Source organism: Oreochromis niloticus, linkage group LG6, assembly GCF_001858045.2.
Source record: "Oreochromis niloticus isolate F11D_XX linkage group LG6, O_niloticus_UMD_NMBU, whole genome shotgun sequence".
Taxonomy (NCBI): domain Eukaryota; kingdom Metazoa; phylum Chordata; class Actinopteri; order Cichliformes; family Cichlidae; genus Oreochromis; species Oreochromis niloticus.
In genome coordinates, this window is record NC_031971.2 from 36,172,061 (window position 1) to 36,186,505 (window position 14,445).

Genomic DNA, 14,445 nt, shown 5'->3' on the forward strand with positions numbered 1-14,445 from the left:
TGTCACACAACTTGCAATTGTTTGCAAAGTGCGAAGAATTTCAATAAAATCCGCAGGCCATCCCTGATTTTTTCTAGTTGCCATCGGTCTCTGTCCTATTTTTGCTCTAGTGTGACTGAGCTATTGATTAGTAAAAATATAGAGAAATTATTATCGCTCTCCTTTTAGGAATAGGAAGGTGACAACATTAAAAGAAATAGCAGCACAGTAGCAGTGATGACTTTATTTCCAGTAGATCAACTTACTGCAGGTCTTGCGGTATGATTTCTTTATAGTGTTTTAAGCATTTAAAGTCAGTGGCAGGAGAGCCCACATTTTTCCTTGTATTACCACCATTACAGGCCTTGGTGGGAGTGATTACAAATGTTCTATTTCTGACTACTGGACAAACAAAAATGTATTTCATGCTTGAATAAATGAAACTCCACTTAACAAAATTGGTTTAAAAATGCCTGTATTATAATTCTTGTCTTGGCTCAGAACAAAATCTCTGTGGAGGGGTGCCAAAAATTTCCTCCTTTCTTACAGTATGTTTTCTTTTTTAAGCCAAATCAAGCTTAACAGCATCCCAGCTTGAAGTGGCTTTCTGATGTCGCCAAAGAAAAAGTCAGAAAGACCAACCTGCACACAAAAAAACAGCTTCCTATTCTTCATAAGGCTCCCGACTTAGTGAGGCTTATGATTCCCTGACAGGCCAGAAAGAGTCTCAGAAGAAAGGGAAACGTGTTCAAATCAAAGTGCAAAAGAGAGCAGGAAAGGGAAAATGAAAGTATAATTGTGGTTTGGTCTTTTTTGTGTTTGCTTTTTTTATTTTTACCAAATAAACATCTTCAGAAAAACCGCTTCAGCGATGGAATTAAAACAAAACGATGACTCATACAAGAGTGTTTGAAATGCACAGGCAGGAGGTAAATGTTTGCACGATGCATACAGTAATATTTACGTATACTGAGCACCGCACACATTAAACAGACTAGTTTCACAAACCCCCGCAAACAGCAAGGACTATCTACTATGCTCACTGCAGATTCAGCTAAGTAGGTATTTCTTAATTACACCTCACAGATAACTTCTCTTGTTATTGGGTTCAAACATCAAAAAGGAAAGATACCATCTGTAGACAGAAGCACTGCTTTAATCCACATTTTCTCTCTCCACACACACGCATACATGTACACACAGAGAAAGAGATCAGCCTCTGCTAGCTTTTTCCTCACCTTGAAAATAAGATTAAAATGTTATCGGTTGTACCACCTGCACAGTGCTGCTCTGACTTTACAGATACAACACATCAAGCCTAATCCTGAGTGTAAGATATGTAACACACACAGGTCTGGGCACACAGATCAGCTAAAACAGTGCTTACAGACACTTGTTACTACGGATTGTTACTCTAATGGAGGGGTTTTCTTTGAGAGCACCTCTATATTCCATTATTACATTAGAAGCAAGACAAGAGGATACGAAATCCTCAAAAAAAAAATCTCTGCCAAGGTCCTTGTTGCCACAATAAGTTTGGTGAAAGGATGACACCAAGTGTTCAATTAAGATACTGCAATATTGTTTAAAACCTTAATATCAGGGTTATTTTAAGGCTTTTTTTTTTTTTTTACTTAAACAGATACGATTAATGAATATTTAAATATGAATGTAGTCATCACTTATGATACATAATTTTTCAAAAGAAGCACTTGACATTGGTAAAGAAATCTTTGCATCTTGAAATAAATCCAATCAGATCATCGATCATTGTACAATTTTATGATTAAAAAAAAGGATGCATCTACATTAAAACTGTTTCGTTACCGGAGGGAGGATTCTTAGGTCAAATGATTTGGGCCTATATTTATTAAAATTCATAGTAAAACACCAAAGAAACAAGTTGTAAAGAACAACTTGGAACCATTTATCAGCTTACTCTGCAGGCAATAAACTGTTGTATTAAAAAATTATATGCTAAAAATTAATTAAATGGATGTTCTTCTAGATTATGGCAATCGCAACTTTTCTTACTTTATGATGCAATCAATAGGGCAGCGTTGTTAACATATTCCCTCAACATGAAACATCCCCGGTACAAGACTGGGAGGAGGCACAAATCCCCGAGAGCAGACACAAATCCCTGGGAGGGTTGCGTCAGGAAGAGCATCCAGCTTAAAACTCAGTGCCAAATCAAATATGTGGCTCCATCTGCTGCAGCAGCTCCTTACAAATAAGGGAGCAGTCATAAGCTTTTTCTTTATGATGTAATTTTCCTTATTAAAAACAAAACTTAAGCACCGATCAATAAACATCAATCAGCGACCAGTAATTTCTTTTTAATACAAAGTTGGCATAAGGAGAGGTATAGCAAGATAAGTTGCTGTTGCAGACATTAACTACTGCACCTTAACCAATTTCAGTGTTATGTGGATATCTGTTTAAATTTGTAGTATTTTGCAAAGGAAAATACTTTTTTAAGTTTTTTTAGAGCTAGGCTTACCAGTTTGAATAAATGTTACAGCTGATAAATGTAGGCTCTGATCCATGGCTGACAAGTGCTTGTGTGCTCACAGGCACACTGCAGTTGGCACAACACGATAATATGCATATTCACAGTCTTTTACTGACCAAATGTATCAACCGACCTATCTTTGCACACGGTAAACGACACGACACATTCTTGTTTTTCATCCTTTAGTAACATTAAAAAATTTTTATATGTTATTAGATTAACCTTTCTGGAATGCACAGAATTATTCAGGACAATCACTTTAAAAGATAAATATACAAAAAGAAGGCCGGCAAAGCCTCACACAGACTGTACTGCAACACAACATAGCTCTGTAGCATCTTAAAGAAATACACATATTTAAGTTGTCCTTTCCTCATATATGTTGGATGTCTATCAACATACATCAAGGTGGATCCTCTGGTGGCGTTTGAGATTACATTTCTGGGTAAAGCGTTTGCCACAGGCCAAGCAGCAGTATGGTCTCTCTCCAGTGTGGACGCGACGGTGCGCTTTAAGGTTGCTCAGCTTGGTGAAACTCCGGCCACAGAGCGAACAGCAGAAAGGCCGCTCACCTGTGTGAGTCTGGAGGTGGGCCTTCAGGTTACTGGGGTGGGGGAAGCACTTCCCACACTGCCCACAGCGCAGGAGGTGCCTAGGAGCGGTGTGAGACTGAGAGTCTGGATGGGTACCGGGACTGACGTGATGAGAGTTTGCAGGATGTAGCTGGGATCTGTTGCTGACCCAGGAGTCTCCACTTCGGTTAAGGGTCGACGTCTGTTTGTCACCCAGGTGAACTCGCTGGATTGAGGATACAGCAGGAGATGTTTTGGATGTGGAGGGAATTCTTTGAAGGTTATTTAAGTTTACAACTTGAGAGGGAGCTATAGACAGTGCAGCAGCATTACTGTTTGAGGGAGTGTGAGAGGGCTTTTTCATTGGTCGGTGGAGATGCTGTAAAGCAGCTTGCAATCTGAAACTTGAACCAGCTTTGGAATGTAGTTTCATAACCTCTTGCACAGCGGCTTTTTGAGAAATGCGGTTTAGTCTGTGTGCTTCTGAACTCACCTTGTGCTGCTTTACTGAACATGAGAAAGAGGACATACCTGAGTTTGTTATTTTCTTTTCTACATGCTCGCCTTCCTCACATCCATCAGAATCAAGAATGACTTCCTTCTTGATAGTCAGGCCTAAAACATCACTGTGTTTTAGTCTTGCCTTAGGGGACCCTGAGGATGAAATTTTATCTCTGCCTGGGGTAACCTGAATGTCCGCTCTGACAGAATCAGACAGCTCATGTTCTGCTTTAGTTCTGACTGGATCACGTTCCTTTTCAGCTCCAAGTCTGGTATTCTGCAACAACTCAGCGCCTGTGACAGTCAAGCCAGCCCAACTGGTATCTATTTCCAAAGATGAAACACGCGGTCGATCTGTAGACAGGTTTTTTTCCTGCCCGTCTTCAGGAAAGCCATAACCAGCAGCTATCTGTGGGTCTTTCTTCATAACATTTCTCAATAATTCCTCACTGTTTTCTTCAGTCTGTTTGGGTTGTACCTCAACTGTCCCACTCTCGTTGTCTGATCCAGGTCCCTCTTCATCTAGAAAATAAGGATTTTTCTTTTTAATTAAGGGAATAAAAATAAATAAATAAATAAAAAATGCAACAATGTTATTGTTTCTTTCGGGCCTGAATTCATTTTAGGTGCACTGAGGTAAAGTGGACAACAAAAATTCTATATTCATTTTGGAGATAGGGACCAGTCACTTTAATGTCATCTGCTAAATTTGAAAAGCCATTTCATTCTAATTTACTTTATTGAATTTATTGTACTAACGTGTTGTATTATATCCTACTACTTGCATTATATTCTATTGTACTTCATTAAGATTTTTACCCTATATTAGCTACTTTGTTTTATCATATTAGGCTTATTGAAGAAAAAAACCTAATCTTTTCTGGTCTAGGTTATGTTTAATGTTTTGCATGCTGTAATGAAGGAATTTCCCAACTTTTCAGATGTTTAAAGTCTATTTGAGCGTATGTTAGCATGCACATCATTGTAGGTACCATTAATGCTGAAAAACACCAACTGCAATCCAAGTGACACCTTTCTGAGAAAATGTCTTGCTTAATTCAACATTCTTCATGTAAAAGAGTCTGAATGTTAAAGTGGCCTACTTGCAACACAAACCTGTTATGTACTGGGGTGGGGGGTTTGAACAACAACAAAGGATGTTGAAAATTGCCTAGTGGTCAATGTTTGTCTGGCAATTAATTTTCCCCAGGAGCCACAGAGATTAAAAAAAAAAAAGAAAATGAATATTGAGCAGAACTGAGTTCAGGTTAACAAGTCAAGCTCTCCTAAAGCAAAGAATAAATTGTAAAGCAATGTGTCAACCATAACACCTGCTTGAGGGGGTAGAGAGCTATATCACGGCACACGGTAGGGTCGAGAGGGTATGTGTTTGTGCAATAAATAATGCTTAATGTTCCTTTACTATGGACAGACTGAAAGAAAGATAAGATACTAACAATACATACCACTACAGTTCCACCCTCCCATATGCACAGAAGAGCAAGATGGCTGACTAACTTCTTCCTCCTTCGTAGCAACAGCTGATCTCACATCCTTTTCTTCTGCTGCCTGAAGACATACAGTGCATGAAATACTGTGAATATCTACTGGTTACATTTCACCAATTTATAGAGCCATTATGGATATTGTTGTTTTTTTTATACAACATTACAGCTCTTATAACACTTGAAATGTGTCCAGAAGCATCCAATAAGATACAGATACATCATAAAGAAGATGATGATCATTTCATGTCAGTACAACATCATAACTTTGCTCTGGTAGTCATTTAATCTGGCTCACCTCTGACTCCCTTTCAGGGCTCTGTGCAGCTGTAGCACTGTCTGCCTCTGGTAGCGACTCTGATGTGACTTCTAGTCTGCAGCTTGCTGTCCATCTTTCAAAAGAGTCACTCTCTGTCTTCACACTGAGGCCCCTCACTTGTTCTTGAAAAAAAAAAAAAAAAACAGAAACACAGCAGTGTTTACAATGTTTAGGGCATCCCATGACCTATATAAAATTCATTTTACGTCTGTTTCTTCTTACCGTCCTGATGGTCTTTAGGCCTTTCTTCTGCAGTGTCAGTGGACAGTTCCACACCATGCCTTGCACAGTGCACACTCCTTCCAGTCTTTCCTCCTCCTTTCCCTGCTTGATCCTTGAATTTGCTCTCAGTCCACTGCAGCTGCATCCTCAGGGACTCTATCTCCTGGCTCCTGCGCTTCACCTCCACCAAAAACACATCTTCCACCAACCTGGTCACCTCAAACATTGCTGTCTTCACTACAGTCTCCATCACATCTGAAAGCTGGGTCTGAAAGGTGACTATGAGGGTGTCCAGGTCCGACATGATGCACTCTATCAGCCTCCCTTGTCTATTAGCTGTTACTCACAGGGCTTATTTGCTTTAGTGAATGAATGCAGGAGAATGACGTTTGATGTTTTTTTAAATTGTATTGTGAAAATCCTGCTACATAGTGTAAGCTGAAGGCCATAACCGTTGAGCAATTTCTATTCAACAATACACCAATTTTCCGCTGTCGGTATTCCTCGTGAGCAGGGATAAGCTTTTATTAATAACATTATTAATGGTAAAAAAAAAAAAAAAAAGCAGCCTAACGCGATGTTTACTGATATGAGACGTCGATTTGAACTGTCAGCTAGCCAGCTAATATTTAGCGGTAGCATTCGTGTGCTATCGTTTCCGGTACTAGTGCTACAGACACTGTAATCGGGGGTGAAATCTTAATTGTCGAGATGTTTCACGCGTGGGTTTTTGCTTTCAATTGTAACAGCTTTTTAGATAAGATATATTGCGTTGAACGGAGCTAGCTACTCATCACTCGCCTGTGGTCCTTGTTTTTGCTCGTGGCGTCACACACAACGCAGTACGGTGGCCTCGACTGGAGACGAGAATAAAACGAAACGCGTTTTACTAAAGTGAAACCATCAGGCTGCACCTGGCAGTCAGTTTTAACTTGTAACCGTTTTGCGGACTTTTTTTTTTTTTTTTTTTTCTTTCCGGCAGACTGGACCGCGTTTGAAAATGTGAAGGAGAGTGAAAATTTTGGACTTTGAATTAAATGACAGAAAATCGCCAGTTTTTTACTATCTACTATAGAATTTATGGGCAGTGAGAACTAACAGAACTTCTTCTTTTGCACATTATTTCTTAAATTTTAGGCCAAAGAGTCACGCTTCTTTCATTTACTAAAAAAACTATTACTTTATCATGTAGAAAATCTAAGACATGTTGTTGAAATTCCAGTTTTTTTGTATCTTGAGAATTAAATATGTAGCTAAACTTCTTTACACAAACAGAAGAGGCAGTGGTTTTTCCCACTTGCCTGCTTTAGGCCTTTCCCTGAGTCCAGACCTTGAATTAAATCTACTTCACTGAGTTTACAGCTCTGTCTGATATCCCCACAACAAACCTTTGAGCATTAGAAAAATTTCCAGCATTCTTGTGAGGATAATATGCACCAATTTGTACCACCTTGTGGTGGAAATGTCTTTAAGGAAAATGCCAGTGTATATAATACTAATAATAATATTACGTTTTTTTAACAGCAAAATAAAATCATAAGGTAAACAAATGAAATCATAACTATAAAACGAATCAAAGTAATTTGATTGCACTCTTTGTATTCCTTTTAAAAAGAAATATTTACATGTACCAGGCCCTAGATTTCATTAGGCAGTAAACAGGCAACATGACTTTTCAACTATAAAAACAGTACCTCTGAATTTGTTTTGAGAACACAGACTGCTAATACACATGGGACCAAGACTATTTAGCTGCTGTCTGAATCACAGTGCTGTTTGGTGTGTGTGGTAGGGATGGTTATATTTACCATAAAAGATTCATCAGTTGTATGACTTTATATTTCAGGAGCAATCAAAAGTGACAGTTGAAGGAAAAAAGCCCCTGTTTAAAAAGTATTATTCTGCGATCTCTGCTTCTTTTATGCACTTCGCGAAGGCAACAAATGTGTCTATTTTAAATATTGGGCAGAACATCTTCTTTGAGTCTGTATCTATCAGCTGTCAATTGTTTTATATGTACAGCTCTTTATTATATACAAACATTTACAAAAAAAATCTTATTTTGTCATACTGGATTCTCTTTAGTAGCTAACTTTAGACAATAAAAGTTAAAACACACACACATGTTGCATCTTATGTTTTTCCTGAGTAAACCTTTTCTCTTTACTCTTTGTGAATCTAGAAGCTCTTATTGACTTTTCCAATCAATACCAGATCTTACAGCATCAAATAAAGCATTTGGAGAAGCTGAGGTCAGACTTATGCTAGGCTCAGTCTACCTAACTACAGATGTTTATATAATTTCTTACTCCACACAGATGGTGAATTGACCAAGAAACAGAACAAAGTACACATTGATATCCATCCATCTCTTCGACTTATCCTTTTCAGGGTCGCGCGGGGGGGCTGGAGCCTATCCCAGCTGTCTTAAGGCAAGAGGCAGGGTACACCCTGGACAGGTCACCAGTCTGTTGCAGGGCTAGCACATAGACCAGTGGTTCTCAAAGTGTGTGGCAGGTGGGGCGCAAGTTGCCTGGCAGAAAAGTCATGTGGAACTAATGATTAACATCGGAATCCCTTTTACGGCGGTACAAAGCTGCAGCCGTCTGTGTAAGTTGATAGTCGCAATAAAAAAAGTGTACTGAAAACTGCGAACATGTGGTTAGGTCTGTCGTGCATCGTTTAAAGTGGTGCCGAAACCCAGGATTGGGGCACGAGAGACCCGACCACGTTTGCAGTTTTCAGTACACTTCTTTATTGTGGCTGTCAACTTACACACGCAGCTGCAGCTTTTCGGCTACAGCCTACACACATCAACGACAACAGGACCTAGTTCATTCTGTTTTAAACCGGCGAGACGTGATTGGGGATGCCACTCAGGTGCATCCGCCTCCCCCACAGACCATCCCCCGCCACAGCTCTGCAGTCAAAAACAGGCTCACTGCAGCCACTAAGTGAATAGTACTAAACTCACACTAAATTATATATTTTTCATTTCTGTTAACAAGTTTCTGGATTTCTTTTCTTTTTTTCATTTTTTTAAATAAAAAGTCTTTTAAGACTAAGACTGAACTGTATTTTTCCATGTTTGGCAAAGTTCACATTCTGTTTAACTGGTTGCTTTTTTGAAGAGGTGTTGCAGACTAATGAAGCAGTATAGTGACAAAAATTACAAATAGTTGTTTGAAATGAAAGTTGTTTGTTTAACGCAAAAATTACTGAAGGACTCATTGTGAATGAGTTTATTATCTAAATAAAGTTGCAGCTAGGCTTTTCCTTCTTTGTTGTGTTTAGGTGGAGTGTGAAAATATATCTTCCTGCTATATGGGGAATGATGTAAAATGTTTGAGAACCAATGACATAAACAACCATTCTGACTCACATTCATGCCATGGGCAAATTAGAGTTTCCAATTTACCCATCTCCACTATCTGCATGCCTTTGGACTGTGGGAGGAAGCTGGAGAGGAACCCACGCAAACCCATGCAAACTCCACATAGAAATACCCCTGCTGATGGTGGAATTGAACTGAGGACCTTCTTGCAGTGATAACCACCATGCCGCCCCACATTAGTACCCAAAACATTAAAAGCTCCATTACTACCTGGTGGATGTCATTAGGAAGTATGTGCCAAGAACTAACTTCAGGAAACAAGAATATAAACAAACGATGGTATCTAAAGCCAGTTTTATTTTTAATCAGCTGTGTAATCACAAAGATATTGTTGGTCAAGTTTTTCAGTTATACTCCAAGGCAGTATATTTTTAATGAGTATAAAATATGCAGCAGTAACTAATTACAAATAAGACTTATTTAACTGAACGTGATAGACCTTATCTATCCATCACAGGCTCATTAATATAAATATTCACTTAAATCTTCAGATACCACAAATAATATTAAATGATTTGATACTTCTTCTCCCAAGGAATTATAGATCTGTCATGTGCTTGCGTTGATGGGATTTCAGATGATCTAGGCGTTTGAAGCTGAGACCGCAAACAGTGCAGCAGTATGGTCTTTCCCCTGTGTGGGTACGCTGGTGAACCTTCAATATGTCTGCTCTTGTGAAGCTCTTGTCACACATGGTGCACCGATGAGGTTTTTCCTGTGTGTGAATTCTCTGGTGCAACTTGAGATTCCATAGACGACTGAACTTATTCCCACATACTGTGCAGCAATATGGTTTGTCCCCTACTTGACCACATTTGTGTGCCTTTAGGTCAGAAAATGAAGGAAAACCTTTACCACAGTGGCTGCAGAGGTGAACCCCCTGCCCTAAATGTGTCCTTTGATGGACTTTAAGGTGACAAGCTTGAGTGAAGGTCTTTCCACACTGGTTGCAGGAGTATGGGGGCCCTTGTCCAGTGGCTTTGTGTGTGTGTTTGTGAGCCTTGAGGGAAGCAGAATCGGGGAAGGACATGGAGCACTGGTTACAAGTGTGTCTCCTTGCTCCTCTCACTGTTGCCTGATGTTGCATCTGTTGTCCCAAGTTTAAGGTATCGCTGTACGTATCTGAGGGCTCATACATATCCTCAGTGCTGTCTAGAGAAGGGCCAATGCGAATACCCTGGCCGCGGAAGCTGAATCTACTACCTGAATCACTGGACACTTGTTCAGGGTACAAGACATTTGTGTCCTGCAGATACCCTTCCTCATTAATTAGTAAACAGCTGAACTCTCCACTTACATCAATGTTAGTCCTAGAGGGGGAATCTGAGGGTGACCCTTCCTGATCCTTTCTATTCCGCTGAGTGCCTGTTTGGTAAGCTTGATGATCAGCTCCTTCTGGTGCTTCCACATCCTCATCATAATGGCCCACATAACTCAGATCTTTGCCCAGGTGCGATGGTGAATGTATCCCATCAAAATTACCCATGTCTATCATTCCGGTGTCTCCATATCCAGACTTGTCAATGCCATCTAAGTCTTCCATGCTGTACCTGTTTGGGAACAGGGGTTCAGACGGTTCACCCGAGTGTCCATCATGGTTTGATTCTGCTCTCTGCTCAAATCCAGTTTCCCAATGTACTTGGCACTTTGGGATCTTTTGGTCATTAAAACGTTTACTGGGTCCTGGAAGAGCTGACGCATCTGTTTCTGAAACACAAGTAGTGAGAAAAAGTTAAAATAGCAGCACTGCATTCAATGTACAGCATACATTGTGTTGTCTCTATTTGAACAGCACTTGAAAAATTAACAAGAAATTAATTAGTTAAATTTTCTGTATGTACTTGCACAGAGACTTACCATCTAAGCTGATGTGCCACCCTTGTGACTCATCATTTTGTGGTGGGATCTGAAGAGCTTCTTCCTTGAACAGTCCAGTGCCTTGAATACCTGACAACTGGGGAAAAAAAAAGTGGAAAGGCAACATTAATCCATCAGATTTTACCTTAGTTGCCTTAAGTAGAACAATACAAATGATTCAATTTTCATGGTGCATGCGTCACCAAGAGAGCATTAGTGAACCCCGCCCCACCAAAAAAAAAAAAAGAAAAAAAAAAGAAGAAAGAAATCACATTTCATCAGTTTACCTATACCTGTTTCCTCGGTTTATCACACTCCCTGCAGTGGCTTAAACACACATTTTATACAAAACTTTTGTTCTGTAAGTTTATGAAGCTGTATAATGTAATAAAAATATCATACCTGTGTTGCTTTTGTGGCACTTTGGGGCTCTATTTTTTCCTCTCCTTCCTTCTCGTGGCTCGGTGTACATCCATCAGCTCCCTGGGAACTATTTATTTCTTCATGAAGCACAGTCTCCTGTTTCAGGCTTTTCTCTGAAAATAATAGATTTTCTTTCCATTAGAGAATACGGCTTTTCTTAAATTTCAAAGATTTAGAAAACAAAATAAAGCAAAGGTCAGTTGAGTCATATAATGTCAAGAAGATTGCTAGAGCTCAAAGGCAATCTTCTTTAAGCAGCAAAAAAAAAACAGGAAACAATTTTTGGTGTTTAGTGAAAATTTAGAGAAATATGTGAATATGTGGCTATGAACATAGTCAAAAGAAACATATGATTATGTTTCTCTTGAAACCCACAAGAAATAGAATTATAGATTTCTTCTTTGGGGGAAGACATGTAGCAGTATATTACAAAGTTGTATAGACTTGTGAAAAGATGTATTGTAGTCCTCGGGAGGACAACTTGAGGATGCTTTCTTTGAAGGCACAATGTCTAATATATTCCGTAAGTGCTACTGTGTTGGAGAAAAAGTTGTTAGCATCTTGTTGTGCTGGTCTAAATGGATGTGAGTCTTCTACCCTATTAAAGTGAGTGGAAGAGGTTATGTCCAGCAGGAGAGGGCCCAGCTATGAAACTGACAGTGCACCTTCTGACCATATTATTATGAATCTCCTAAAGCCAATCCGGGCAGATGATCCATTCCTCAGTGCATTTTTTGAACACCTCAAATTTGTAATAGATGTTAAATTATAAAGCAAAGTAGATAAGGTAACAGTGTTTTTTGATTTTGGAATGTTATTTACCTGTTTCTGGCAAATAAACTAAATTTTTCTGGTGAGTGTTTTGCTTTTATTTTGATAGAGAAGAAGGTGGGGAGAGCGAGAGTGGGGGAAGACACACAGCAAAGGGCCCCTGATTGGACTGAAATATATATAATAGTTTCATAAGAAGAATTTTCGAGACATCCTGGTTTTCGGCATGTTTTTACTTTGGGTAGCATGGAAGTCAGGGTCACAGATTCAACACATATTTCTCACACCATAAGTCTGAGAGTCTCCACCCCATTACACCACCAGCAGCAGCCTGATCCACTGATACAGGGCAGGATGGAGCCATGCTTTTACACTGAGAGACTATTTGATTCACTGTTGTCTAATCTCAGCTGCAACGAAAAAGAACAGTTTCTAAAGTACAGAGCAGCCTGTGTGGCATCAACAACCATAACAAGTTCAAACTATTTTAAATTAACTTTATTCCACATTCTGGTGCTTGATTTGAACTTCAGCCCGTTGTCTTGACCATTTCTGCATGCCGAAATGCACAGAGTTGCTGCTATGTGATTGGCTCAATATTATTTGTGTTAATGAACAGCTGAACTGGAGTAATTAATGACGCAGACAGAAAGTGTTTATTCATTTGTGATCAAATTCTCCAACCTGGCTTCATAAGTACTAGTTACACAAGTAAGATAAGCAGAAGTCAGGCACCACAGTGTGAATAATGCAGGTTAAAGAATATGTAATGCAAGTTTATGTACTGGAAGTACATTTATTTCCGGGCAAAATTTTTAAACAACCACATGGTTTTTAAAATGTATTCTGCATATGCTGCATTTATACAGCTGTGGCCTGAGGTAGAGTAGTCCAACCCCAAATACTTAAATAATCATATTTCTTAAAATGTTTGCAATATTTATACACCTAGTTTTGTTCCTAATGGAAATTGTTAATGTAATGTTAATTCTAATGAAAGGTTAACTTTTCATTAGCCTTAAGAAAATAAATACAGGTAAAGAAATTGACGACTAACCCTAGAAACACCCACCTGAGGCTCTGGGTTGGTTCTCACTGGATATCCCGACTTTTCCACAGTCAATGCATCTCCCCCTCCAGTCTCCCTCTCGTTCTTTGCGACGAGTCTCCGACCACTTCAGTCGTCTTTTTAGGGACTCAACCTGCTCCCGGCACCGCGTTACCTCTTCCAAAAAACTGTCCTCCACCAACCGGGTGATCTCATACATAGCAGCCTTGAACACCGTCTCCATGACGCCAGAAAGCTGTGACTGAAACGTTAGTATAGTCTCCGCCATTATAACCGCGCTCTGGCTTAAAGTCTTTTTAATGAACCAAAAAGGAGGAGGAAAAATCACTGGCTGTTGTTGTTGACTGGCTACAGCTAAAGTCGGTGTCCCTAAGGTAGTTGTGTCCGTTTCTTACGCGTGCTTTTTGTGTAGTTAATGATTTATGGGTTGTATCGGTTGTCCGAGTTTACAGTTTGGTTGCTTTCATGAACCCTGCTGTTTAAACAGTGTCATGCTAAAGTTAGCTGCAACTAGCTCGCTCCATTAGTTCTGATTATGTTTAACGGATTCTGGACACTATTTATTTTTAAAAAACATAAGCTCGCTTAAAAAATTTTAACATAAATGATCGCATTCTTTATATATCGTATATTTAGAACTCAGACTTAGTAGAAAAAGTAATTCAGTAGCTTAGCTTTACTCCTGCGTTATGACATTTCTCCCGATTCCGTAAACAACGACACTTCCGGTATTTAAATACGGGTCGTCGACTGGAACAATTTTCATGCTACGGAAGAAAGAAAAGAGAACTGGTTCCAGTGGGAAATGTGCTTAAATGACAGTAGTGGATGAAGTATTGTCATATTAGGATAATGTTACATAAATAAACTTTTTCACATCCAAATTAAACCTTTTTGTTGCTTCAGTTAAATCTCATTTAGCATTTTAAAGTTCAGCTCGTTCACTTATGAGACAGGAAGTGAAACGTGTTTTCTCCGTGTAGCTTGCGTGCTTTTTGTGTGAGTTTTTAGACAACAAGTAGATTAGAAAGAGAACCGTTTTAGCATATGAACACATGTTATGGGTTGCACAACCAGCCTATGAAAGGGTTCAGTTTGGCTTGATGAAAGGCTTTGCAAAATTTGAAAATTGCAGTGCAGTCATTAATAAATAATTTTATTAATATACAAACGAGGGATAGTAACTATAGAGATGGTTCCTTAAAGTAGTCAAGGAGGACATGCGGAGGGTGTGTGTGACAGAAGAGGATGCTACAGATAAGATGATATGAAGTCTAAGTAATGAATTATTTGGAAAATATTCTTTACGATTTTAAAG

At 39.2% G+C, this 14,445-nt stretch overlaps 2 protein-coding genes across 2 annotated transcripts; both read right to left on the reverse strand.

Moving 5' to 3' along the window:
- Positions 1–532: 532 nt before the first annotated feature.
- LOC100697879 (zinc finger protein 37) lies at positions 533–6,483 on the reverse strand. The gene is made up of 4 exons (XM_005470026.4): positions 5,614–6,483; positions 5,371–5,513; positions 5,034–5,136; positions 533–4,089 (listed from the first exon to the last, which is right to left on the reverse strand). Exons 1-4 carry the CDS (start codon positions 5,915–5,917, stop codon positions 2,888–2,890), a joined length of 1,752 nt encoding a protein of 583 aa, XP_005470083.1. The 5' UTR covers positions 5,918–6,483; the 3' UTR covers positions 533–2,887.
- A 2,788-nt stretch (positions 6,484–9,271) lies between these two features.
- Positions 9,272–14,407, reverse strand: si:ch73-109d9.2 (zinc finger protein 239). The gene is made up of 4 exons (XM_005470027.4): positions 13,131–14,407; positions 11,267–11,400; positions 10,865–10,961; positions 9,272–10,714 (listed from the first exon to the last, which is right to left on the reverse strand). Exons 1-4 carry the CDS (start codon positions 13,393–13,395, stop codon positions 9,546–9,548), a joined length of 1,665 nt encoding a protein of 554 aa, XP_005470084.1. The 5' UTR covers positions 13,396–14,407; the 3' UTR covers positions 9,272–9,545.
- Positions 14,408–14,445: the final 38 nt, after the last annotated feature.